General features: G+C 53.1%; 1 protein-coding gene across 2 annotated transcripts in view; it reads left to right on the forward strand.

The window, feature by feature from the left end:
* Positions 1–5,991: 5,991 nt before the first annotated feature.
* The window catches only part of AXIN1 (axin 1), a 46,107-nt gene continuing 25,591 nt past the window's right edge, over positions 5,992–26,507 (forward strand). For both annotated transcript variants that reach the window (XM_019756229.2, XM_019756230.2), the window contains exons 1-2: positions 5,992–6,125; positions 10,008–10,964. In XM_019756229.2, the coding sequence (XP_019611788.2) occupies positions 10,087–10,964 (878 nt within the window). In that variant the 5' untranslated portion in view covers positions 5,992–6,125; positions 10,008–10,086. The remainder of the gene's footprint in view (positions 6,126–10,007; positions 10,965–26,507) is intronic.

The following is a 26,507-nucleotide window of genomic DNA, read 5'->3' on the forward strand; positions in this document are numbered from 1 at the left end:
GCCGCAGGGCTCCTAGGCAGCGGAAAGAGACATCGCAGGACAGCTAAGTGCAGGGCGGGTGGCAGAGGGGCCAGGAGTTCCCGGAGGCTGACCTGGAGGGAGTGGCTGTGGGTGAGGGCAGCTGGCGTCCTCCCATCGTGAAGTCTCCTAGCTACCAGCTCCAGGGCTTGCCCCTGGTCCCTGGGCCTGTGCAGGCTTGTGTGTGTGTGTGGGGGGGCAGGGCTGAATGAGGTGTATCAGGTGTAGGAGAAAAGAAAACCGGCAGAGGGGCACAAGAGCTCCCAGCACTGGGAGAAACCTTTGGGGATGGGGTGGTCAGGGTGGGGAAGGGCATGTCAGGTGAGGGGACAGCGAGGACAAAGGGGAAAGTCCCCCAGTGGGAGAGTCAGTATGGCAGGAGCGGAGGTATGCCCGAGACCAGAAGGGGAAGTGACCCGCGACCACCCAGGAAGGAGGGACTTCACCTGCTGCTTCTAGAAGTCTAGCCAGGCCCCTCGGGCACATGGCCCGTCCACTCAGACATCACCATTCCTGGGAAAATGGTGCTGGGATCAGGGGAGGCCGGCAGCCCTTCCTTCTGCTGATGTCTAAGACACTTGACCTGGGCCACAGCCAGTTGTGGGTCCCACACCCCATGGCCAGAGCCCATTCATGAAGGGTCACACAGGGACCTCTAGGGCCAGTGGAGCCAGGTTAGACCTTCACTTTGCGAAGGAGGCTCAAAGAGATGCCTGCCTTACCCCAGAGCCACTGGCTGGCCCAAGGCACAGGCAGGTCACGTGTCCAGGGAGGCAGGGTCTGGGCCACCCCTGGCCACACCACCGATGTCCCTCAGGCTCCCAAGTTGGGTGGCATTGGGTTGGTGGTAGGCAGGCTATTCTCTCTTCCTCCATCCCAGGCCCTTGTGATCGTGGGGACCTCGAACCCTCAACACACATCCTCCAGCCCTGTGCCTACCTGACCATCTTCTGGACCCCTGAATACATCCCTGGGGTCAGAGCCTCCAGAAAGGCAGTGCAGGAAGATGTCCCAGCTGTGCCCTTCAGCCTAGAATGACAGGCTCTCTCTCAGGACTCTGAGGGTGAGACCCGAGTTGCGGGGTGGGGGTAAGTGGAGAGCACCCTGAGATGGAAGCTGCTACCCAGGGGACCCGCCTTCCTGCTGCCATGCCACTACTTTTCTCTTGGCCTTGGGCCCTGACCCTTGACTCATGGGGGCCAGCAGGGATGTAGGGGGCTGTGTCGGGTCTACTGGTGCAGGGGACATAGGATGAGCAGGGACCATTAGCACAGGGCAACAATAACAGCAGGGTTAGAAGGGGACATATCATGCACGCAGCAGTGGACACAGCTGACACTGGAACCAGCTTGTTTGAGGCAAAGCCCCTGTTCCTGTACCCCTAACTCCCCATCTTGGTGTGGGGGCCAGCATCACTCCTGTGGAGTCTGCCTCAGGCATTTTCAGCAGAAGGGTTGGTGAGAAAACACACAGCAAGAGGGATGCAAAGTGCCAGCGTGGACAACACACCTGCCCCACAGGTGTGAAGGGAGAGAGGAGCTAAACGCAGGAGAAAAGAGGCTGGGGGAAGCCCAGCCCAGAGTCAGCCCAGGAAGCTCAAGGCAGCACCTTCTCGTTGGTCCTGGGACCTGACTTGGGGCAACTGCAACAGTCACAGGATGATCTGCCCCCTGCCCACTACTGCCAATGGGTCATCTCTGCCCCTTCCTACAGGGTCCTCACCCCTGCTGGTCTGGCTCTGACCACTGATTGGAAGCTGGTGCCTGCTGCAGAACTTTGTGGTTTCCATGTGATCGTAATAGTGATTTCACATGGAACTTCTTCCTGAGTGTATATGGAAGAGAATGGACTCCATTCCTAATTCTGCTCTCCAGCTATAACCTGGTATTAATGCCCTGGGATAGTTCTTCACATTCTACAGTCATAAAAATAGGTACCCTCTGTGTGCGGGCTCTTAGCTTCTCTCCTTGGGGTTATATCTTGACACCTTGGTGCAATGGCTCCACGTCTTTTGTTGGGCTTGAGATGGGGGCCTAAAGAACACCTGGTCCTCCCTGCTGAGCTCAAAACTGATGGAAAAGAACACCCAGGGAGAAGAGATGGAGCCCGGGGCTGGGCTTGTGGTCAGGAAGGTGGCTGGCCAGTGTGGCTGGGGCTTTTCCTCCAAAGGGAAGTCCATTCCTCTCCCCTCAGAACTGGATGAGCCAAGGCTCTTTACAAGGCATTACCTGCCTGCTCATGCCCACGCCCCTCACCTGGGGACTGGGCAAAGCGGGCAGGGAATGGAGTGCCTGGAAGGGGCTCATTCTGAGTCTCCCGTCTTCCTCTGAAAGCCTGAATCAATATGCTTCCTCCTGTCCTTTCCTCCCAGGAGGAGGATGGGGACCGGCACAGTGTCCCATCTCTGCAGCTAGTCCTCTGCTGCCAGTTTTCACCATCCTGCATCGGTCAATGCCCCAAATGCCTCAACATACCTTCTTGGTGCATCTGGGATGATGCCTTTGGAACCCTTTTTATAAGCTGTCCTCCTCAGCCAAGTGCACGAACACATGTAAGGTTTCAAAGCTCACTTTACTTCAAAGTATTCCCTGTATGTCTAAATTAAAGAAAATAATGTCATTTCTACTCCTGAGTGTTTCGTGTAGTTCCTGGGAAGCCTGAACAAATGTCATCTACAGTTAATCAAATCAAAGCCTCTAGTGGCAAACTTCTGCTCCCAGGGAAGGGGAGTTCCTTTTAGCGGACCTCTGGAATGCAAAGGGGGTGCTCCACCATGGAGTTCACCTGTTCAGAAGTGAGGCTCCTGCAGTGGTGTCTCCTCTCAGCTCTGGGTGGCTGATGCAGTCCCCCTGCCAGGTCACCTCTGCTCCATTGCAGGTCCCAGTGCTGCCCTCCCTGCCTCCCTCCCTTCAGAGTTTTCCCAGTGCTTCCTCCCCGATCTGCCCTCATGCCCACCCAGCTCAATCTCCCGTCCATGCCCACAGCCATAACCCACCGTAGAGGGCTGTTGAATTTCCTCCAGGCTTTCTGATTCCCTTCCTGTTCCTGCAGGGCGGGGGCCCCGAAGAGCCGGAGGCCCGAGGACCCTGTTCTGGTACCAGGGCCTGGGGACATCTGCCACCATGGGCCAGGAGGAGGATAGACATGGACACAACCCCAGGAGCCTGGCCTGGCCGCAGCTACAGCTCTGCAGAACCAAGGCAAGCGTTGGGGGCCCCTTTCTGGGAGAGGGGTGGCAGCCTGAGGGCCAATGTCTGTCCAGGCCACCCAGGACTCCCAAACCCCACAGAGACCCTGTTGTGCCATGAAGGCCACCCACTCTGTCTCCTCTAAGCCTCTGAAGCTAAACGGGGGGAGGGGCTGCAGGGACATCTCCTGTGCCCAGCACTCTGGGGCCTGGGGCCATCCGCCATCCTAGCTGGACTGAGATGAGTGTGACACCTGCCTCCAGGACCCTAGTGGGGCCATTGTGGGTTCAGAAATGCAATTTCTGTGATGTGCTGTCTTCACCCACAGCCCCAACCCCTGCCCAGCCTGACCCTAGGTATGGTGATGACCCTAGGAGGTGGCCTGGGCCCTTGGCAGGCTGGGATGCTTCTAGTAGCCCTTATCTCTCACTGTTCCCCTTTCCTACAAAATCCTGGGCACTGGGTGCTATGCTGAGCCCTGGGAGAGGCAGGTACCACTGGTGGGCTATTGGGTGGGACGTTGGCTGGTGGGTCAAAGAAAGCCCAAGCTGGGACTTCTGCCCCTGCCTGGGAGCTATGCAGGATGAAGGTGGGCAGCAAGGGTGAGCAGTGTCCGGGAGAAGATGTGGTGACGTTAGAAGTGACCTGGGGGGCTTCCAGGGGCAGCATGGTGGACACATGAAGTGGGCAAGTGACCAGACACACCCAGAGGAGGGTGGCATGGAGGAGACACCAGCAGAGAAGGGCCCTGAAAGACTGTGGGTACCAGAGAGCAGGCTAGGCGGAGGCTGCTGGGGAAGGTGTGGACGGATGAGGTGTTGGGGAGACCTGGGATAGGAGGAGGTAAGCAGGTTTCTATGTGGCCTCAGTGGTAGCTTCCTTGTCTATAGAATGGGGGCATGGCTGTCCCCTGGGGGCTGCCAGAAGCATTTCTCCAGGTGCCACGCCCAGCAATGCTGTGCAGAGGATAGGGTCCTGGGTGGTTGTGACTGGTGGCAGAAGCAATTCCTTAGGGACATTAATCAATTCCTGGTACTGACAATCCTTCCCTTGGGGAGGGGTTGGTGGTGGGCTTGCAGCGGAGTTGGCCAGCTGTGCTTGCAGGTCAGGCAAGGGCTGCCTCGTGATAGTGAGGGGGATAAAAGGTGGTAGGTGCAGGGATCGGGTCACCCAAAAGCTCTTGCTCTCAGGACGGTGTGGGCATGTGGGACCCACAGTCATTGGTAGGAAAGGGAGCCCTTGTCCAGACCCTGGATGGTGCCTGGGAGAAATGGAGGCAGGTGGGCCCCGCCTGGGTAGGGCCTCAGCCAGTCGCAGCCCACAGCTCTTTAGAGGTTGGGGCTCCTGCCCTATTTGTTGGCTGCCTACTGCCTACTGTGTGCCCTAGCCCTGTCTGAGTCCAGACTGCCTGGGCACTCAGGGAGGGTGGAGCCCCAGACCACCTTTTCAGGGTCCTGGCCAGCTGGGGACCAGTGGGCATGGAGAAGGGGGAGACACGGACTAAATATCACCAGGGGCTCAGTTCCTGGTCAGCCTACCTCTGCTTCTAAAGTGCCCAACTCCTGGACGTCTGCTTCCTTCAGTGTCCTGGGAAGTTGGTGGCCATCCTGCAAGGGTCTTCCTGTCCAGGGCTAGCCAGCCCCTAGGTCTGCAGTCCCTCTGGGCACCTTGTCCACCCGGGCACGAGCAGCTCGCACCGAGAGTGTGGGAGACCGGCTGGGCGCGGGCCAGGCCTGTGGGTGCCGACCTCGGAAGCCCTAAGCTGGTGGACACCAGCGTGGGCAGCAGAAAAGGGCTGCAACATGGCATGCACCCAGCGGTATCCACGACACTGGGGGACGGTCGTCCACTTGGCACACTGGTCCAAGCCTCCTTGGTGACTACAGTTCATCAGGGACCCTCGCGGGGGCGTCTCCCCGACGCCACTATCCCGGACTCCACAGTCCAGAGGGACATGCGCAGTTTCCCAACGCTCCCTCCCGAGTCAGACAGCGTCCTTGCTCCACCCCCCGCCCACGGCGCCGTCATATTAGCATATCTAACCACGCCTACTCCCGTTCCGGCTCCGCCTCACGTTCCAGGTCTGCCAGGACGCTTTTGGCCCCGCCTCAAAACTCAGGGCCCACCCCTACACCCAGACCCCGCCTCCACGTCCTAGGCTCCGCTCCCACGTTGGAGGCTCCACCCCCATGCTCAGCCCTTCCAGGCGTTTCGGGTCCCTTTTGCATTCTCGGCCTGGGTCCCACACACTCGGCCCCGCCCCGCGCCCTCGGCCCCTCCCCCACGCTGTCGACCTCGACCATGTGCCCTAGCCCCGCCTCCACGTCCCAGGCCTCATCCCCACGTTCGAGGTCCTACCCTATACTCTTCGCCTTATCGGTGCGCTTCGGCTCCGTCTTACGCTCTCGGCCCGGCTCCCACCCTCGGCCCCGCCCTCACGATTTCGGCCTCGCCCCCACGTTCTCGGCCAACCCCAAGTCCCGGTCCCGCCCCAAGCTGTCGGCCCTTCCCTCGCTCGGGGCTCCGCCCCACGTACTGGCCCCGCCCCAAGCCCCGGCCCCGCCCCCGCACTTCCGGGCGGCGCCGGCGGGGGCGCTCCGGCCTGGGCTTCGGCGCTCTGGGCTCCGGCTCCCCGCTCGGGGAAGCGATCGCGGCCGCCGCCGCAGGACCGGCCGGAGTTGGGCCGGAGCCGCGTCCCCGCGGAGCAGGCCGGTAAGAGCGGGCGGCCGGCCTCGGCGGCGCCCTCGCGGCCTGCCTGCGCCCGCCTCCGGGCCGCCGCGCCGCCGCCGCGATGGGGGCCGCCCGGCCGCCCCCGCCCCGTCCTGCCCGTCGCCCCGCCGCTGAGCGCATGGGCCGTGCCGCGCCGCGCCGCTCCGGGAGTCGGGCCCGGGGCCCTGCCACCGCTGCCGCCGCGCGCGGGTGAGTAGTGCGGGCAGAGCGCGCATTCCTGAGGGGCGCGGGCCAGTCCGTCCGCCCATTGTAGGCCGCGTAGGCCGGACCGGGAGGGCTGGGCGCGGGACCCGGAAGAGGGGCTAGGCGGGTGCGGGCTGGGAGCGTGTGAAGGGAGGCTGTGCGGACTGAGGGCGGGTGAGGGGCGGCTGTGCGGGCCCGGAGTGTGTGAGGGGAGGCGTGCAGGAGTGCATGGAGGCTGTGCAGACCGCGGTGATAGGCGAGGAAGATGCGTGGGGACCAAGGCTGTGAGAGCAGGTGTGTCAGACGGGGGTGCTAGCAGGGGATGTGGAAGGCGGGGGCCGGTGACATTGGGATGAAGAGTGCCGGCTTTGGTTCAGAAAGGGCAGACTCTTGCTCTAGGTGAGTGGAAGCGTGTAAGGAAGACCTAGGATTCTGAGAAGCGGTTGGGGGTCCTCCTCGAGGAGGCGGGGGGTGTGCAGCCGGTGTGTTGGATGGCATGGTGCTGCGTGCATGCTGTGGTTTGTGAGCCTTGGGCATGTTTCAGGGTGTGGGTGGGGTGCAAAGTAGCTGCTGGGGCCAGACATTGTGTGCAGGGGTTCTAGAGGCGCTGGGTAGTGGCGCGTCCTGTTGTGCTATTCCCAGCAAAAAGTAGGACTGAAGGAGCCTGAAACCCAAGGAAGGCACTTCCTCTGAGGCAGAGGTGCCTGAGACTGGGCCCCGGCTGTTTGGCTTATCTGAGTGTCTGTCCTCTTCCAGGTTGATGCTTTGTCCCCCAAACTATCTCTTGGGTATGGGTCTTAAATTCTACGTTCACACCACCTTTTGGAATTCAGTCCCCCATGAAACCAGAGCTGTACAACCAGGACAGTGAAACTTTTAGCATAGAGGACAGTGGAGAGAAAAATAATTCTGTGGGGATTTTTCTCAGCTCACCGCTCAGATAATTCATAAAAAGTTCTTACTGTGCAGCTCGGCCCCTCTTTTTTGCTCACACATATGTTCTCTGCTTCTTTGGGGAGAATCTCAGGCAGACTTGGACCCACAGGCCCTGTTTTGGAGAACACACAGTCTAAACCTGACCTCCCAAGACAGTCAGCACTATCAGGGTTTCGCTTTTAAGAACTTCTGTTCGGGAACAGAGATGAGAAAGCATATAAAATACAGTAGTGTTTTCTGTTTGCTTTTCAGCAGGTGTTGGTGTTTCTTAGATTCCTAGTTTCAGAAAAGCTAAGTGGATTTTTGGGGGTTACATTGGTTATTAAGAATTTAAGTCATGAGGGAATGGTTTACATGCAAAACCGTAGCCCTTAGCCCTTCAAGAGTTTAATTGCTGACGCTTCCACACTCCACATAAATCAAAAGTTATATTTGAGTCAAATAAATATATACACATCTATAGCATTGAGCTGGCTGCTGTGGTACCCAGGGGTTATGTCTTGGCAGTGACTAAAGGAGACTTTAAATGTGGTATCGGTTGTAGATTCCTTTTATGGAATCCTTTTATTGATGGTGGTTACATGCTATTGGCCAGATTCAGTGCTTGTGGGCATTTGACTCTGACCTGAATTAATGTAACTGCTTTATGTGTGATTTGTGTGTGTGTGTACACTGAATGTTTGATGTACTTCTCTGTGGAAACCCGGAGCTTGCGGGAATTGGAGCACATTTCAGTAACGTCAGTGATCTGGGAAGTTTGTTCATGTGCTTCCAGAGACACCAAAGGTCTTCTGTCAGTTGACAGCCAAAAACAGATATGATTTATAAGGAATGTTTCTTCTGAGCAATGAAAAATAGTTTAAAATGGTTAGGGGGACTTATTCACACATGAATTAAAATGTAAGTCTTTTAAGACAGCGGCAGTTTGGTCCTAAAGGGCTAGATCTTGAATTGGCTGCTGTTTGTGTGGCACAATAGTTCAGCGTCTGTAAAGAAGTAAAGTTTGGCATCTGCAGCAAGTGTCATTTTCCTTTATGTCAAGGAATTAAATATCTATTAGTGCCCGTTAGTTGCCAGACCTTGTGCCAGGTGCTGTGGGCCCTGCAGAAAATGTTTAAATCAGGTGGCCACAAATAATTGACAAAGAAGTCATAAGCACCTTAAGAGAAAGTGACAGCGATTCATAATGAGCCTGCCGTTCTAACACAGTGACTCGGTTCTTTCTCAAGGCCGGTTAACTGCAGAATATCTCTAAGGGTCGGGCTTGGGGGGTGGGGGGGCCAGATACGGCCCTCTGGCATCCGGGACAAGAGGACATGAGACATTCACCAGCTGGGGTGGGGCTGAGACATCACAGGTACTCATTCCATCTTGATGGTGCTCCAAGAAAGTGACTTTGCAATCGAAGTGGTCCATGAGCAGCAGGGCGCCACAGCCCACCAGCCTTGACCTTAAGAAACAGGCTGTTCCTGCTGAGGCTGAGATTACGGCCTACCCGGTAGTTTTCATAAGAAGTCATTAGCTGCAGAAATGTCATTGGGTGCACATAATTGTGAGCCAGCCTCCATCTCTGGAAGCTTCTCACTTCTAGCTATCAGCAGCTGCTGGCAGGTGAAGTTGGATGCCGAGGGAGAATGCAGATGTGGGGGATGGATTCCACATAGGCCAGGCCCCAGAGTGTGGAGTGGTGGCCAGGAAGAGCTCCCCTTTGTGCTGGTACTTTATTTTGCTTCCTCCGGCTTGTTCAGTGCTCCAGGCACTTTGGACCTGATGTGCTTGTCTCCGGCCCACTTCTAGGCACACCACTTCCCTCGTGGCAGGCTGTGTTGCAGTCACCCCCTAGGCCAGGTTGGGAGGCATCGCCTGAGTTTGTGGGCTTCTGGGCGCGCCTGTTGGAAGTGGCAGGGAGGCCCGAGACCATGGCCGTCTGGTCCAGGCCAGTTCCCCCTCACACCCAAGGCAGGCTTGTAGCAGCAGCAGCAACAAAGCCGATGGTTCCGTGACCCCTAAGCGGGTGGGCGATTTGGTTTTCAGCTTACGGAGTTAAATCCTGCGAGCTGTATGCTTCCTTAGCTAAAAGGTATAATTGTGTTGGATTTTGTTTTTTTTCCCATCCCTTCTCTGTTCCTCAGAGTACTCCATTGCCATTTGCCATCAGGAGGACACTTTCCTTCCAAGCAAGGTTTTAAAGGTCAAGTGCAGTTTTCCGATTGCTGACGTGAGAAGGCTCCCGTGCGTGTGCTTGTGGGTAGTGTCCTTTGATCACTCGCTTGAAGATGCTGAAGGGGACCCACAATCAACTGCTCTTTAAGACGTGTGTTGAGAGTTAGAACAACTCACTGTGTGTTTGCACACGCAAGCATACCCAGTGTGAATTGGGGGTGGGTAGGCAGAAAGCACGGTGGCTGTGGGCCTGCAGAATGTGGGGAGCAGACACGACCCCCAGTCTAATGGTACGTGATGTGCTGTCCTTTATCTGAGTATCACAGTGAGCCTGTGCGGCAGGTGGCGTGGCCGTCCTCATCCCGCAGGTGAGGGATCGGCTCCCACCCAAGTTTGAACAACTGGGAGGATTGGAAGCACTTTTCGTTCTCCCACTTCTCCTGCCTCCCTGGAGCGTGCAGAGAAGGACTAGGTACTCAGCTCTGTAGCCGAGATGGGAGGTCCCCAGGCTGCTGGTCTGTGTGGAACGACGCTTGAGGGGAGCGGTACTGTCTGTTCTGGGCATCCATTTCTTAGCACCAGAGGCATTCCTGCAGTTGTACAAGTTTCCAGAAATTGTTTTAATACCGCACAAGCCTGTGATAAAAGATTGCAAATTTAAACTGAATTGCTAGCGTTGAGTTTGAGTGGGAGGGCATCATTGCAAGTCTTGTCTTGAGAAAAACCTCTGTGGTCATGTTTCCATGGACCCACCTTTCCTAATGCTTGTCCTCTTAATGGTTTCAACAGGACAGATTGATTCCCTTTGGAGCTATAAGTACTGATGTATTAGGGTGCAGCGCTCATTGTTCATTGACGCAGTCTCAAAATGAATATTCAAGAGCAGGGTTTCCCCTTGGACCTCGGAACAAGTTTCACCGAAGATGCCCCCAGACCCCCAGTGCCTGGTGAGGAGGGTGAACTGGTGTCCACAGACCCCAGGCCCGTCAGCCACAGCTTCTGCTCCGGGAAAGGTGTTGGGACTAAAGGTGAGACTTCCACAGCCACGCCAAGGCGCTCAGATCTGGACCTGGGGTACGAGCCTGAGGGCAGCGCCTCCCCTACCCCGCCGTACTTGAAGTGGGCTGAGTCACTACACTCCTTGCTAGACGATCAAGATGGCATAAACCTGTTTAGGACTTTCCTGAAGCAGGAGGATTGTGCGGACCTGCTGGACTTCTGGTTTGCCTGCAGCGGCTTCCGGAAACTGGAGCCCTGTGACTCCAACGAGGAGAAGAGGCTGAAGCTGGCCAAGGCTATTTACCGGAAGTACATCCTCGATCACAACGGCATCGTGTCCAGGCAAACCAAGCCAGCCACCAAGAGTTTCATAAAGGACTGCATCATGAAGCAGCTCATCGACCCTGCGATGTTTGACCAGGCCCAGACGGAAATCCAGTCCACCATGGAGGAGAATACTTACCCCTCGTTCCTCAAGTCCGATATTTATTTGGAATACACGCGGACAGGCTCGGAGAGCCCGAAGCTCTGTAGCGACCAGAGCTCCGGCTCGGGGACCGGGAAGGGCATCTCTGGCTACCTGCCCACTCTGAACGAAGACGAGGAATGGAAATGTGACCAAGACGTAGACGAAGACGATGGCAGAGACCCTGCTCCCCCCGGCAGGCTCACGCAGAAGCTGCTCCTGGAGACGGCCGCCCCGCGGGCCTCCTCAAGTAGACGGTACAGCGAAGGCAGAGAATTCAGGTGAGTCAGACACGAGGCGGCTGTTTCTGTGCTCACCTCTGAGAGCTGGAGAACTAGCAAGGAGAGGTGTGGGTAAGGAGTGGTCTCAGCCCCAAGTGGGTCTCCCCTGCTGCCGTGGGTGAGGTGTGGGGTTAGTTCTCATGATACCTTCACACTGGTCATTAGATGTTTTTGATATTTGTGTGTTGAGGATACGTTCACCAAGAACAGACGAAAATATATGGCTTAGTAAGTCATCGGGTACATTGGACTCCTTAGAAGTCATGACATTTACACTCGACTCTTTAGCAGTGAAATTTGGGTCCTTGCGTAGAAGGTGGATGTACCTGGTAGACCTAATTCTTTTGGCTTCATAAAGGGAGGTGTGGACATTTAAATGCATCTATACCTAGAGGATTCTGGATCATGGCTTTTTGTAATGATCGAAGGTTCTTCCTAGAGGTTGAGCGGTGGTGGTGAGGCAGCTTATGCAGCAGGTTGTCCGAGCACTGGGAGGATTTCTGTGGCTGTGGTTGCATTTCTAGGATTGGACCGTTTCTCCCTGGCAACAAAATGAGTTAGTGCTATTGTGTAGTCAGTTCCTAGTTGCCCAGGGGCATTCGAAGTTGGGATTGCAGCCTTTGCGTGTAGGCACAAATGCAGCTTCAAAGGCGTGAAGTGCTATCAAGAAGTTGTGACAGCTTTGGAAACCGGTTTCTTCATTCTCTTTTCTTGGTAATCTCTTCTGTGGTGACTGGAGATTTGTTTGGCAGTGGGTTGGAGCCTCTTGCTGATGTTAGCAGGGCACTTGGGTTTCCCACTCATTTCTCTGAAGTTAGTCCTGGAGACTCCTGCCTGGGAAACTTGGAAAGTCTGGGATTCGTGTCCCCCGCTCATTTGATCGGGTCGGAAAATACATCCCCAGGTGCTGGGGCTGCCCCGTAGGGTTATTAAAAACCCGGATCGCTTTCAAGCCTACTGTGGCAGAGAAATTGGCTACTTGCTAATAAACACAGGATTAAACATTTCTAAGGTTTAAATGTCCTTTCATTTAAGTGATGTGATTCAAGATACACTGTTGGAGGTCATTTTTGTGTGCCTTTTTGTTCACTGTCTTGAGCTAAGTGCTAGTGATTTAGCAAGCTTTTTCAAACAGCATATGTCATAAAATTATCCTGTTAAGGAAGGCTAGTAACTGACAGTTTTTAAAACCTCCCCTGAAAGTTTTCATATTTGATTAGAACCGTTTTAAGACGGGATTAAATTGGAGGCCTGGGCTTCAGGAAAAAAATTGAGCTCAATTCTGATTTCTCATGTAAAACATTCCTGAGAGCTGCCCCTCCCTGTCCTAACCAGCCCCCGTCTGTAGGCTTTTCAGTTTTTGGGCCGTGAACAGCGTCTCTGCCTTTTCTTTTTTGGGTTTGTTCTATTTGTGATACGTAACCCTTGCTATCAAATTAATAGAATACGTTGGCTTTGCCAGTCTGATAGCGTTCCCCTGCTAAGGAATGCGGCACATTTTGGTTTTAGCTTGCCTGTCCCGGAGCTGCTGGTGGCAGAGGGACCGTGGCGCTCAGGCCACTTGTCTTCGACCCAACACTCCCACTCGAGGTTGCCTGTGGTAGTTTTGTGGGTGGGGGATCTCCTTGGGGTTATCGTTCATGAGCCCTGACGGGTTGGAGTGCAGCACATTTCACTTGTCTTGCGGGGCGTGCATTTAGGATAAACTGGGTTGGGAGTCACAGGATCCAGCCCACCCGGCTTAAACAGCAAATGGGATTGGCTGACGCGGATAAATGAACAGTTGAGAGGCAGGGCCAACTTCAGGTGTGGTTTGATCTGGATTCCAGCCATTTTGCTTTTAAAGACTTAATTTTTTTAGAGCAGTTTGACGTTACCGGCCGAACTGAGAGGAAAGTGCAGAGGTTCCCCATTATCCCCCCTGGGCCCCCCACGTGCACAGCTTCTCCCCTTTTAATGCCACATCTCCCACCAGAGCAATATATCTGTTGCAACTAATGAACCTTCATCGACATGTAATTTCTCCACAGTCCGTCGTTTGCATGAGGGTTCGGGCGTGGTGGTGTCCGTTCTGTGGGTTTGGACAAACGTTTAATGACATGTACCCACCGTGATGGTATCATACAGTGTTGTCACCCCTCTAAACATCCCGTGCTCCGTCTGTTCATCCTTTCCTCCGCTTGAGGCCCTGGCAACCACTGATCTTTTTCTTGTCTCCATAGTTTTGTCTCTTTCAGGCCATCCTATCGTTGGAATCATAGAGTATGTAGCCTTTTCATACTGGAATCTTTCACTTAGGAACGTGCATTTTAGTTTCCTCCATGTCTTTTCAGGCCTCGATGGCTCATTTCTTTTTAGCGCTGAATAATAATCATTGTCTGGCTAGACCACAAGTTTATTTACCCATCACCTACTGAAGGACGTCCTGGTTGCTTCCAAGTTTTGGCAGTTATGACTAAAGCTGCTGTAAACATCCTTTGGTTTTTGTGGGGATATAAGCTTTTGCCTCCTTTTGGTAAATACCAAATACACGGTAAATACCTGCTGGATCGTATGTTTAGTTTTGTAAGAAACTGCCCCGTTTCTTAACGCCTTTTTGCCGCCGCCTTCCTGTGGCCAGCTCTGCGCTCAGGTTGGTGCCCTTGTGTTGGCGGCAGCTGCCCAACTACCTTGGCTCTGGGCTCCCTTGTTTTGTAAACAAACGCTCCCCCCAGCACTGAAGGAGGGTCCTGCGGTTTGCTCTGAGGGGCTCGGTACGAGGTGCTGCCCTCCCAGCGTAATCATTGTACATGGGCCTGAGACTGTTCTCCTGGGCTTACACCAAGTAGGTCACCATGGAAGGAAGGGGGTGCCCTACCCAGATAGCATCGCTGCTCCCCAGCGGGGGACAGTGGTCTTCCAGAGGGAGATCGGGGTTAACGGAAAAGGGAAAAACAGGCTGGGTGCGGACGAGGCAGCACGCGAGCACCTGCTACAAAGAGGAGGTGGCACGTCAGTCCTGTCGGTAGGGGATGCGTTTCCCCTGTGGACGGCAGGTGCCTCTCTAAGTGTGGAGTCTGCGTGGAAGGTGTGTCAGGAGGGCCCTGTCTAGGCCATACCTGAGGGCGTCCTGCACCTACAGCTCCCGGCGCCATGGGCTCTAGACCGCGGGGCCGCTCCGATTGTGCTGGCTGGTGGTGTTCATTCTCCCTGTACCAGCCGTGGGTGCTCCAGGCTCCCTGACAGAGGCCGACTGGGGTCCTCATTGGCTTTCTGTGTGCGCATGGCTGTGGTTCATACAGCCCACTTCAGAAAAGGTAACTGAGTCTATTTTTAGGTCTCTGTCAAAATTGAGGAAACAGTGGCGCCTGCCCCTGACCTTTTTCTGCATGTATCCTACTCACCTGCGGTCATATTGAGCCCCTGGGCCAAGGGATGACGGAGTTCCCTTACTGCTCTCCGTTCTGTGTGCGGAAGACTTTCTAGTTGTTCCTGCGCATGAGCAGTGGAACTTTGAACATAACTGGTTGGTTCACACCCACCATTTTAATGGGTGTGAATTGGCAAGAGGTCCTCTGATGTCGATGCAGGTGTTCTGGCTATTTACTTACTTAATGATTTGGCCTTAGGGCCCGGGGGCTGGAAGACATTCGTTGGCAGGTTCAGGTTTTACTCCTCAAAAGATTGGCCTGCGGGCGCTTCCAGGGCCTGCTCATTCGAGGGCTGGGCTTGGTCAGGCTGGAAGCCAGTCCGGCTCCCTCAGCCCTTCAGCCGCCCGCATTTCGGGAGTTGACGTCTGACATCAGCAAAGGATTTCCATATCTGCTTACGGCCCTCACGGCCCTCATTGGCTGAGAAGTTCCCCAAGGACAGGGTCTCGGAGGATATGTTCTCGCGTCTTCCTGGTGGGCCAGCCCAGGGAGGCGCTCCTGCTCAGGGCTGGTGTCATGGCTGTGGCCAGAGAGTGGACCGTGGAGGCCGTTCACAGCAGGAGCAGCTCGGCGACTTGGGGGTCCTTGAAAGGGTGGGTGAGCAGCCCTTGCTTTCCAGGGTCCCCTCAGAGTTGGAGGAACTGTCCTGTTTGTTGGTGTATTGACTGTGTTTCTGGTAACGGCTTCAAAGGTCAAGAGAAGAAATGTAAAAAGAATGTGTACAGTTTCATACGGAAGGCTGAAAAGTAAGATGGATTTGGGGTTTCTGATGGGCGTTTGGGTGGAGGGGGGCCAGGGGGTGGCTTTGGGGAAGGGCGTCGGCTGCAGGGGGCTCCACGTCAACAGGGTGGCGCGTGCCCAGGCTGGGACTGTGGGTGTCTCTGGACACACCTGTCTTGTTAATAGTGAGCCTGTTTGATTGCCCTCTAGCACCTTCGATTTTTAGGCCATTTGTGCTGGAAGGTAGCTCCGTGTTCAAGTCTGGTTCTCCCCACAGCCTCCCGCACCCCTTCTACTGCTGTGCTTGTAGCTACTCTAGATGGGGACACGAAGCTTAGGGAGAGAGCATGGCGCTGCCGCTGTTCCCTTGTCACCTTCCAGATGGGTGACTTGTCCCACTAGATGAACTCTTTTAACTGACTTCCAAAGAAGGTGACAGTTCCCGACAAGGCTTAGTATGCCACTGGGGGTGCTCGAGACAAGACTTCAGGAACTTTCTCACTCCCCTTGCTGGCTGGGTGGGGAGAACATTAAGCTTGGCAGTTGAACCTGATGACCCTCGCTTGATTTTTCCACTTGGCGCTGCCTTGTGCCGTAAGCCTTTGGGGTGTGTGACTTTGGGGACGCTGCTATACCTTTCTGCACTTATCTGTAAAGGGGGGAGGATGAAGGGGCCAAACGGGCCAAATGAGGTTGTCGTGGAGGTTCCATGAGGTACCACCACCTGGGGGGGCGGTGCTTAGAGCAGGTGGTGCCTGCGCACAGCACGTGCTCATTACGTTTCGGCTCTCGCTGTGGTTCTTCTTCGTCTTCATCCTCTTCTTCAGCTGAATGTAGTGGTTTGCTAGGTGTTGTCATTCTTCCGTCCAGAAGCGGCACCACCGTCTCCCAGATCAGCCCAAACCCCCGGATCCCTGCTCTGCTGACCCCACGTCCAGTGCAGCAGCAGGTCCCGGCTCCCCTGCCCACGTGTGTTGAATCCCTCTGCTCTCACTGTGCGCGCTGGCTCCCATCGTCTCCTCCTAGACCGCAGAACCTTCTGGCTGGGTCTCTGCCTCGGACTCTTCTCCCCACAGCACCAAGACGGTTTGGTCTGTTCAATGCAAGTCTCATCCCACCGTCCTGCCCATCACCCCTGGAGTCAGCCTCAGGCTCCTCCAGTAGCACCAACGTGCCCGTGGTGGCTTCTGTCACAGCGGCAGCAGCAGGCCACGGGCATCTTTTATTCCTGTCAGGGGGTAGGACTGGCCATTAAAATGTTTAAAACTAGTTACAGGAGAGTCGAAAAATACTTTTTCTCGGCTTTAGTCACATAAAACTCCATGGTCTCTGACAGGTTTCAACACAGGCCAGGAAATTATCTGCAGCTAGCCATCAGATTGAGACATTCTGGAATAGAGAGGCCTCTTCGCCTGGGCCTTTGTGTCTGTGGGGTTATGAAAGGAAAGCGCTGGCAGAGAGCAGACCAGCAAATGTTGACCAAGGCCCTTCGCATGGGCCATGCTGCTCAGGGCGCCGGCGTGTAGCAGCTGTTTCAGGGGAGCGTGGGGTCGCTGTGCTCGGCCGGCCAGCGCATGCGTGCATTCCTGTGCGGTGCTTGGAGCTGAGCCATGCCCGTAGGTCAGCTGCCTGGTGCCCAGCCTATTGTCAGGTCTGTGCGCCACTCAGCGTCGCAGAGATTTGAATCGGATTCATACTCACAGGCTCAGTTCCTCTTTCCTAGAACCCTGACTTCGTTTATAGCAGTTTACCCTGCAGTTATTGGAAATACGGCATTTGGCTGCATGGTGGCAGTTCAGTGAGGAAAGAAAGGCCGACTCATACTTCTTTTTTCAATCCATGACCAGCTGGGAGCTGCATCCTTGTGTGTAGGAGAAAATCAGCGTTGCTTTCTTTTTCCCCTTTGTCACGTCAGTACGAATGCACGGTTTTGTGAGCCACTCAGGGTCTTCTCGGAGCCTGTAATTCCAGAAAGGATTTGAGGAAACAACTCAGTAAATCTCTTCATTCCCTTCTTGGGACGGGGGCTGGCCTCCATATTGCTTCAGTGCCTTCAAAGAGGCCGCACATATCCCTTGGCTTAAGATAGTGCCTTGCCGGGCTGTTCTTGGTACACACGCTGAACTGGAGTGACTCTGGCTCTTAGAAAGTACTTGCGAGACTGGTAGACTTGGACTTGGGTGGCTTTGTGCCCTTGAGCCGCAGTGTCACGTCATCCTCTCGGGTCCTGTCTGTGTACGTCCTGGTTTATAGTCATGCCAGTAGCCACCTCTGTGTTGGCTTCCCACTTTTGATAAAGAAGTAGGTGATTAAAAAAAAATCAGACTTAAGTAAGAGATTGGGATTCCTCTTACTCAGTGTACAGAAGCAAGCGACGGGCTATTTCCATCGAGCCACTGCTGCTGAATGTTGAGGCTGAATGTATTGGTGAAATCTCCCATTGTGATTCTGCATGTCTGTTTCTTGCTTTCTTTCTGTCAGGTTTTGCTTTATGTGTTTTGAATCCGTAGTTTACATGCATACAGATTTTGAGTGTTTTACAGGTTATATGCACATATATATTCACATATGTATATGTATGTATTTCTTGTTTTTTGACCTTTTTATTCTTACGAAATGTCTCTTTATATCTAATAATGCTTTCTTGCTTTAAAGTCTACTTTAATATTGGTATAGCTACCCCAACTTTTGTTTATTAGTATTTGTGTGATTTACTTGTTTTCCAATCTTTTACTTTCAACTTTTCTATATTCTTATATTTAAGTTATTTTTCTTACAAGATGTATAGTTATTTTTTTAAAAAATTCATATTAATCTACTTTTAATTGGCATATTTGGCTGATTTATATTTAACATAATTACTAATATATTTGGATTTAAAACTTTTTTTTTTAAAGGTTTTATTGGGGATGGGGAACAGGACTTTATTGGGGAACAGTGTGTACTTCCAGGACTTTCTACACGTCAAGTTGTTGTCCTTTCAATCTTAGTTGTGGAGGGTGCAGTTCAGCTTCAAGTTGTCCTTTCAGTCTTAGTTGTGGAGGGCGCAGCTCAGCTCCAGGTCCAGTTGCCGTTGCTAGTTGCAGGGGGCACAGCCCACCATCCCTTGCGAGAGTCGAAACTGGCAACCTTGTGGTTGAGAGGATGCGCTCTAACCAACTGAGCCATCCGAGAGCTCAGCGGCAGCTGAGCTCAAGGTGCCGTGTTCAATCTTAGTTGCAGGGCGTGGAGCCCACCATCCTTTGCAGGACTTGAGGAGTTGAACTGACAACGTTGTGGTTGAGAGCCCACTGGCCCATGTGGGAATCGAACCAGCAGCCTTAGGAGTTAGGGGCATGGAGCTCCAACCGCCTGAGCCACCTGGCCGGCCCTAAAGCTATTTCTTAGTATTTATGTTCTGTTTGTTCCACCTCTTACCTCTCCTTTCCTGCTTTCTTTTGGATTAATATAATTTTTTTTTTATTTTTTTATTTTGTAAGGAGGGTGCAGCTCACTGTGACCCATGTGGGGATCGAACCTGCAATCTTGGTGTTACCAGCACCACGCTCTAAACTGAGCTAACCGGCCACCCCACAGAATATTTTTTATTACTCAAATTTCCCCTTCTGTAGTAGCTTGTTACACATGCATGTACTACTTATGTCCTACTAAGTGGTTACTCTAAAGATTGCAACATGTATCCTTGGCCAGTTCAAGTATAATGTAAAGTTGGTTCTTTCATCACTCACCAGACAATGCAAACACTTAGGGTTAAATTTACATTGATTACCTGCCTCATTGCTCTTTTTGCAGTTAATTGATGATTTTATTTATGTGTGCATTTTAAATCCCACAAGATACAATCATTAGTTTTATACCTTTAATAATCATTTAGATTTACTCAGTATTTACCCATTCCGTTTCTTTTTATTCCTTCCTGCTTCTTAAGCTCTCATTTGGGATCATTTTTCTTCTCCAGGTGGAACTCTTTTTGGTCTTTCTGTTGGTGTAGATTTGCTGGTGATGAGTTCTTAGTTTTTGACAGCCTGGAATGTCTCTGTTTTCCTTTAACATGTGAAGACTGCTCCGGATGGGTGCAGAACTGTAGGTGGGCAGTTTCCTTTCAGTGTTTCCGATGTCCTTCCATTATCTTCTGGCCACCACTGTTTCTGTGGAGAAGTCAACTGTCAGTCTTACTGCTTCACATTCGAAGATAATTGGTCGTTTTTTTGATGCCAATGTAAAGATTTCTCTTTTTCTTTAGTAAAACTACTGAAGTATTATATCATGTGTGTTTATCTTGCTTGAGGTTTGATGTGCTTTTTGAATCTGTGGCTTGATTTTTGTGAATTTTGGCAAGTTCTCAGTTAGTAGCTCTTCCCATCTTGTACCTGTTCTGTTCTCTCTCTCTCTCTCTCTCTCCTTTCCTTCTGGGATTGCAGTTACTCATATGTTAGACCTTTCTTCCTTTCTAAGCGTTTTCATGCTTTGCGTCCTTCTCTTCCTCACTATGCTGCAGTATGGGTGTTTTCCAGCCCTATCTACCCGCTCACTAATTTCTTTTCAGTTCACTCTTTTCACTAATTTCTCTGCAGTTCTGTGTACGAGGTACGATCAAAAAAATATGGTGACTGTTTAAATGAAAAATTTATTACTTAAAATTTTCCATTTATGCCATTAATCCCCTTCAAAGTACTTGCCTTTGCTTCGAATGTACTTATCCCATCGTTCTTGCCACTTTCTGAAGCAGTTCTGGAAGTCCTCTTTTGTGAGTGTCTTTAGTTGCGCTGTCGTAGCTGCCTCGATGTCCTGCATTGATTCAAAACCTTTACCTTTCATGGTCATTTTGACTTTGGGGAAGAGCCAGAAGTCACACAGTGCCAACGGTGAATACGGTGGATGAGGACACACCATAATGTTTTTATTGAGCAGTAATTGCTGTACCAGAAGCGATGTGTGACACGGAGCCTTTCCGTTGTGATCACAAATTACGGTGAATGCTGCTGCCAAGTCCCCTCCAAGGGAAAGGTAGGAATCTTCAAAATGGGAAACAGCGCGTCGAACCTTAGTAACAGTGTGTGACAAGTTTCAACTTGTTCAGTGCCATCAGTCGGGTGTGAGCTATGGTTGAGAGAAGGTGTGTTTTAAAGTGTGCCGTAAATCATCCTCCATCATGAGAATGCTCTATGTCACACATCGCTTCTGGTATGGCCATTTCTGTCACATAAAAACATTACAGTGTGTCCTCGTAAGTATTCTTGCCCCGTTCCCCATGTAACAAAGGTGACTGGATGAATTCGTGACCAAATTCACTGGGGAAGAGGGTGAACATAACTAACTGGCTTGAATGAGGAGTGAACTCAGGGCCGTGGTGGATATAACATCACCCAGCAAACACATGGCAGGTAGTTTCAGCTCCACGTGTCCTGTGTGTATCAGGACACATACACATGCCACCGAATGGAGGTGCTGTGCTCAGCATCCAGCTCTCTTCAGCAGGTTAAATATTTAGACATTTTGAGCCCATGTCACTGACTGTTCTGGGGGAACAGAAAACAAAGCCCCCCCCATATGTGCACCTGTGCTGGAGCCCTTCCCACCTGCACCATCGAGGCGGCCTCTGCAACCTGCAGCAGCATGGAAACAGCAGTATCGGGCAGGGCCTGATGACTCCTGGGGTGAGGCCCACGGCAGAAACGCCTTGCTGGAGATCCCAAGGATGGAGAGAACAGAACGAAGGAATGTCAGACGTGCACCTTGCTTCTATTCGCTTTGAAATTCCATTTGGAATGTAAAGTTCTGTGGTGCTGCTATGTGGAGCTGTGTTGCAGATGCTTTAAAGATAAAACGTTTCCATGGTGAACAAAAAGATTGGCACGTAAAAGCGGCTCAGGCCACTGGTTCTTCCCTGTTCCAGTTATTGCTCTGCATTCTGCGTACGTGTCAAACCATTTGATAGGTCCTGTGTCGCTTTCTCATAAGGTGATCCTTTGAAGTCCATTTGGATAAAGTGAAACTCCTTTAAAAGAAAATCCTTTTGAAACACTGTGAAAGGAAACTCATAAGCAGGAAAATCAAATAACTCTTACAGAAACAAAATACCCAAAGAGTTTCTGTTTCTCCCTCACGCGTTGACTCTGCACAGAAGTTCAGAGGCAAGGAAACTAGACACGAGCTTCCGGCGACGGAGTGTCAGGTCTGCCGCTGCTGGTTTAGAGAAGTAGAGGGCAGACCTGAGGCTTGGAATTAGTGACTTCTGAAGTACGTCAAGGGAACAAATCATAATGTTTTATGAACAGAATTTTGACGTAGACAAGAGTCCTAAGTGTCTGTTGCTTAATTTTTAATAAGCCATTCAAAAGTCACTGTTTTGGTCTTGCAGCCTCCACCTGGAGAACTGGTCTCCTTACCAGAGTTTTGTGGGATGTTGGATTTGCAACTATAAACCTCTGCATCTCATTTCAGGTCATTGACTGATTCCGACCCTTGTGAAAGATTGTGAGTCTGACCCGCCATCTGCCATTTTGAAATCAGCAAGGACCCGAGCCCAGAGTCTCCTGCAGTTCTGTAGCTCGGGTCTGAAAGACCTCAAGGGGATAGATGCAGGTAGCATGTCAGTCAAGTACTCTAAATTACCTGCAATTTGTTGGGAGGTGCCACTTCTAAATGGATATTGCAACTGCGACTATTGGAGTTGGTGAAGTATGATTGACACTTCTTTGGAACTGGTGAATTCGTTAGAGTTTTTATTTGAGGTATCAAGGCTGGAGTGAGGGCCTGGGGTCTCCAGGCGGGGGCCGTGCCGGGTGCAGGCTGACCCCCATCACTGCAGCGAGAACACTTCATTAACAATCATGATGGCATATTCTTTAAAACATTTTCTGTGCCCACTTTTTAAACACTGCCACATAAAGTTCCTCTTTATTTGATGCATGTGAACCTAAAAATCCAATGGGAAACGTTTGCATAAGTCCGGGCCCTGAAGAGACTTCTGCTGACATTTAAGAAGCTGGCAGTGAGCAGGGTAAAGCTGATTTCAATGTACAGTGTTTACTGAGCAGAGAGAAACGGGGTTTCTAGTTTTGTTAACTCCCCATGTTGGAGCTCTCACTAGTGAGTTCCATGAGTGACTTCTGTATAGTGCTTTATAATTTCCAGCGTTCTTCAGGTCTGTTGTTCCGTGCATGTGTGTTGGCTCTCACAGAAAGCGAGTTAGAATTGTGGGATTTCGCTGCGACCTGCAGCCTTTACCACCCAGTTTCTCTCCCACGCGATGCGAGGGACCCCGTGATTGCCAGTGTGTGCTGAAAGCTCTCTGTATCATATGCTGGCAAGCGCTTCGTGTGTGCTATTCCTTAAGACACGGAGCCCTTACGAAGAAGCGACCGTTGTCATCCCACTTTGCAGGTGGGGATGGTGGCTTGCCCACGATCAGTAGCTGGCAAGTGGTGGCCCCCACGGCTGCTCTAGAGCCAAGATTCTCTGCTGTCTGCCTCTGGGGTGGGGGAAGGGGGTGGGGTGGGAGTCAGTGCGAGTGGCCACCCAGCGGCCATCCTGCCAGCCTGTGCTGGGCCTGTGCCCCGGAACACACTTCCTCCTGCCTTACTGTTTGATCTTGACCATAATGGGCCTTTGATGTGTTGCACAATCGAGCGCTCATTCACAGTGGTGGGCAGGGTGTTCCAGCCGTCTAATAAAAATAAATAAAACGTCTGCAGGAGTGTGAAGCCACAAGGTGACCTCAGGACACAGGTGACATGATGGCTGAGCAGGAAGCCCGCATCTGGTGCCAGCGGTGACTCATTTCCTCAGCCTTTCATCTCCTGTCCCAACTTATCGCGGAGCCTTATCGAAGAGACAGGGAGTGCCCTGTGGTCCCTGGGTGAGTGGGAGTTGTCTGTTCGGCCTCTGACGTCACCTGTTCCTGTCCCCAGCGGTGACCCCACGTCTGTCACCTAGAGCTCACGATGGATGTATGAGAGGGGGCGTCGGGGGGACCTGATGGAGGGAGCTATTTATTAACCTTGGCTGATTGTTTGCATAAAGGACAAATTCCTGATTTTGCAGGAAGGACGTAAAAGAGATTTTTATAGCTGACATTGGCCTGATTTCTATCACACGTTTTAGTGTAAACTTTTCGACCTTTGGATGCGAAGGTGTTTTTGTCTTGTAAGTGATAGTGTGTGTGTGTGTGTGTGTGTGTGTGTGTGTGTCTGTGTGTGTGTGAACGTCGGCAACATCTCTGCGGCTCAGAAGCAACCAGAAGCGCCTTTTCTCTGTGCGTCGGGCCTGCGTTTGGCACAGAGGCTGATGTGATCGGAGGCAGCGCTCGTCCTGACCGTTCTGGGGCCTTTGTCTAGGTCGTTCCCTGTGGTTCTGAAGCTTTGGTCCTGTGAGAAGGTAGAGCCCTCGGAGCTCATTGCTTTGTGGAGAAGCAGACCCCTCCTCTCTTCCTTCTGAGGGTCACATGTGAGGGACACACGGACCTGGATGCTGGACAGAGCCCCGTCCTCTCTGGGGTTTGGGTGACGACCTTCTCGCTCAGTTGTGGCTCCTTGAGGATTGCGGAAAAGAGCTCTGGTCAGGGAGCCCTGCCCCCAAGTTTGTGTCTAGACTCCCCCTCTCTCCCGTTGGTAGTGAGAGGGTGGAGAGGGGACCAGAGAGGGTAGCAGTCCCGCCAGCTGTGAAGGGCTGTCACTGGGGGAGATAATCATCCTTCAACTCTAGGGACACCCCAGGTGGCCATAGCCAGGCGTGTGGAGAAACAAGCCTCATAGAAGCCAGCCCAGCACAGAAGGGACACCTGCTGGTACAGGCAGTGGCCTGCACGGATCTCAGAATCCTCATGCCAAGGGGAGGACGCCGACGAGAGGGAGCGCGGACTCCCCGTGCGGGGCCATTTATACAGAAGTCTCAACACAAACTAACCCTCTGGTGACAGTTGTGGAGGTGGAGCGGGACTGGACAGAGGAATGACACGGGGCCACAGGAAACTTCGGGGTGATGGATGCGATCAGCATCTTGGTGTGGGTGGTGCTTTCCTGGGTGTAGACACACGTCAGAGCTCACCACGTCGTATACTTTCATTATGTGCAGTTGGTCCTATGTCACACTTGACAAAGCTGTTTTCACAGAGCCGTTCACATGCCCTCATATCGGGATCTAGGTTTTGACGACCGAGGGTACAGCGGTATCCTCTTCCCAAAGGCTTGGGCAGGGCCCAGCTGTTTGCCTTCAGGGCCGCGACAGGTGTGGGCTCGAGGGGCTGTCAGCCGTGTCTCTGTGAGGCTCTGGGGCGGGGCGGTGTCCTTGGAAGCTGCTTCTGGCAGGAGGAGGTTAGGGACACACTGCTGGTCTTGCCTGCGGTGGGGGCAGTGTGATGACAATGCCGCAGGGTCTGAGCTCAGCCAGGATGCCCCTTCCCCTCGGTGGTTTTGTGGGGATGAAATGAGTAACACTGAGGCGTCACTATGGTTCTAGTATAAATTAGTACTTGTCTCGTCAAAAGAGCTATCAAGTGACCTTGTGTATCTTAGGCTAATGTGTGGTTGGTGACGCTGTGATCTCATGCTGTGAGCTCCTACTGACATTACTTCCACTTGTTTTTGTCAAGCTTCTGTTTATCCATAAAGTCTGGCTGGGTGCTGCTGGCGAGTAAGGCTGGGTGCCGCCTGTCATGACGCGGCCGTGGAGGGGTCCCTGCAGACAGCACCAGATGACCACCTGCTAAGTGGTACCTTCGGCCTGAGTCTCCTTCCAACGAGCGCTTGTTTCCTGAGCTCCTTTCCACCCTCCTTCCTGGGAGGATCAGACAGGAAGGGGCACTCAATGTCCCTGGAGTCGGCGGGGAGGTGGCCCTGCCCTGATGCTGATGGTGACACGTCCAAGAAGCAGCCTCTGACACTTGGCCATGGAGGCAGCCGGTCAGTGCAGCGTCCTAGTCAGAGGCTCCGGCCGCTGTGGGCCGGCTGTGCACTGAGCTCCTTGGCTGTGTGCTGCATTCACCCCTCTTGCGTCTTGCGTGCCCGCTCCCCCTTGGCCCAGAGGTGATGAAGGCCGTGTGTGCCTCCTTTACTGGGGTGCAGGACAGCACATGCCAGAGTCCAAGCCCCACCCCTCGGTTTCCCTTTCTGGAAGCCAGTGGAGATGGCATCCATGGATTCTGTCTTCCCAGTGACCATTCCCTACCCTTCTGGTGCCTGAGCCCCTTCCCTGGACGGGGGTGGGGGAGTGGGGAAGGGGGTGCCATGATGGGCGGTCACTGAGGTCAGGAGTAGGCTCTAGGCTCGGACAGGAGCTGCTCTGTGAGCATGAGGCCAGTGCTCAGGAAGGGACAGGCCATGGGCTTGTCAGGTATCCCCAGACCCCCCACATGCCGTCTGTGGCAAGCCCCCTTCTGCCTATGTGGCTTGGAGGGGGTGTTTTCGTGTCTTGCTGACTGCAGGGTTCTGACTAACGTACCCATCCTCGGGACACTCTCTGGACGACAGAAAGCTGACAGCCAGCAGGTCTGTGTACGGAGTGCCACCCTCCGACCTGACTGGGCTCTCTGAGACCAAGATGGCTGGAGATGCGTGCCGAGGACTCCTGGGGAGCAGACATGCTGTGAGCGGGCAGGCTGAGCTGGGGAGATACACAGGACCCCACCTATGTGTGTGCCAGTAGGGCGGGTGGCCAGGTGAGGAGCTGGGGGGTGCACATGTTGGGGGGCTCAGTCAGAACACAGCAAAGACAAGCTGAAAACCAGGCCCCCTGGTGGCTTCCCAACACAACCTTCCTCCCAGGCAGTCCTCACGTGGCCCCCTGGAGCCCAAGAGTCGGCCACACTTTCTGGCTCGCCTCGCTGGGTTCCGAACCTTCTCCCTAACTGGAATTGCCATCCTTCCTGCTCCACTAGCATTCCAGAGGCTTCAGTCAGATTTAAAAAATGTATACGGTTCCCAGTGTTCGTAGCTACTCTCAGCAGGAGATTTGCCCTGAACTGCCTTGTGGGATCCTACCCCACCCTCGGAGGAGGTGGGAGCCCGAAATACACAGCCCACCAAGAACCTGCAGCCCAGCCCCGAATCTTGCAGGTCCTGACATTAGATGAAAGTGCTGGAGATTCCTAGTGCCCCAGCCACAGCCAGGGTCAAATGCATATGCTCTGGAGAGGAAAACATCATCCTAGCTGCCAGTTCGGAAAGATTTTGCACACAGTATCTGGCCCTCTGCCCAGAACAACCAGATATTGAGTGAAAAATAACCAGGTGCTCCAGGATACACAGTGGGATAAAAAATGAGAGCGAGAAAGCTAGGGGGATGCAGAGACTGTAGTTGACAGACACCTGCTTGGTGAAAATCGGTCAGATCTGGGCAGGGAGTGCCAGAGGAGCTGGGACCCAAGGCCAGAGCGCGAGAGAGGGAGCATTCACAGACCGATGGGGCCATGAGC

The sequence above is a fragment of the Rhinolophus sinicus genome, linkage group LG18, assembly GCF_036562045.2.
Source record: "Rhinolophus sinicus isolate RSC01 linkage group LG18, ASM3656204v1, whole genome shotgun sequence".
In the NCBI taxonomy this organism is placed as follows: domain Eukaryota; kingdom Metazoa; phylum Chordata; class Mammalia; order Chiroptera; family Rhinolophidae; genus Rhinolophus; species Rhinolophus sinicus.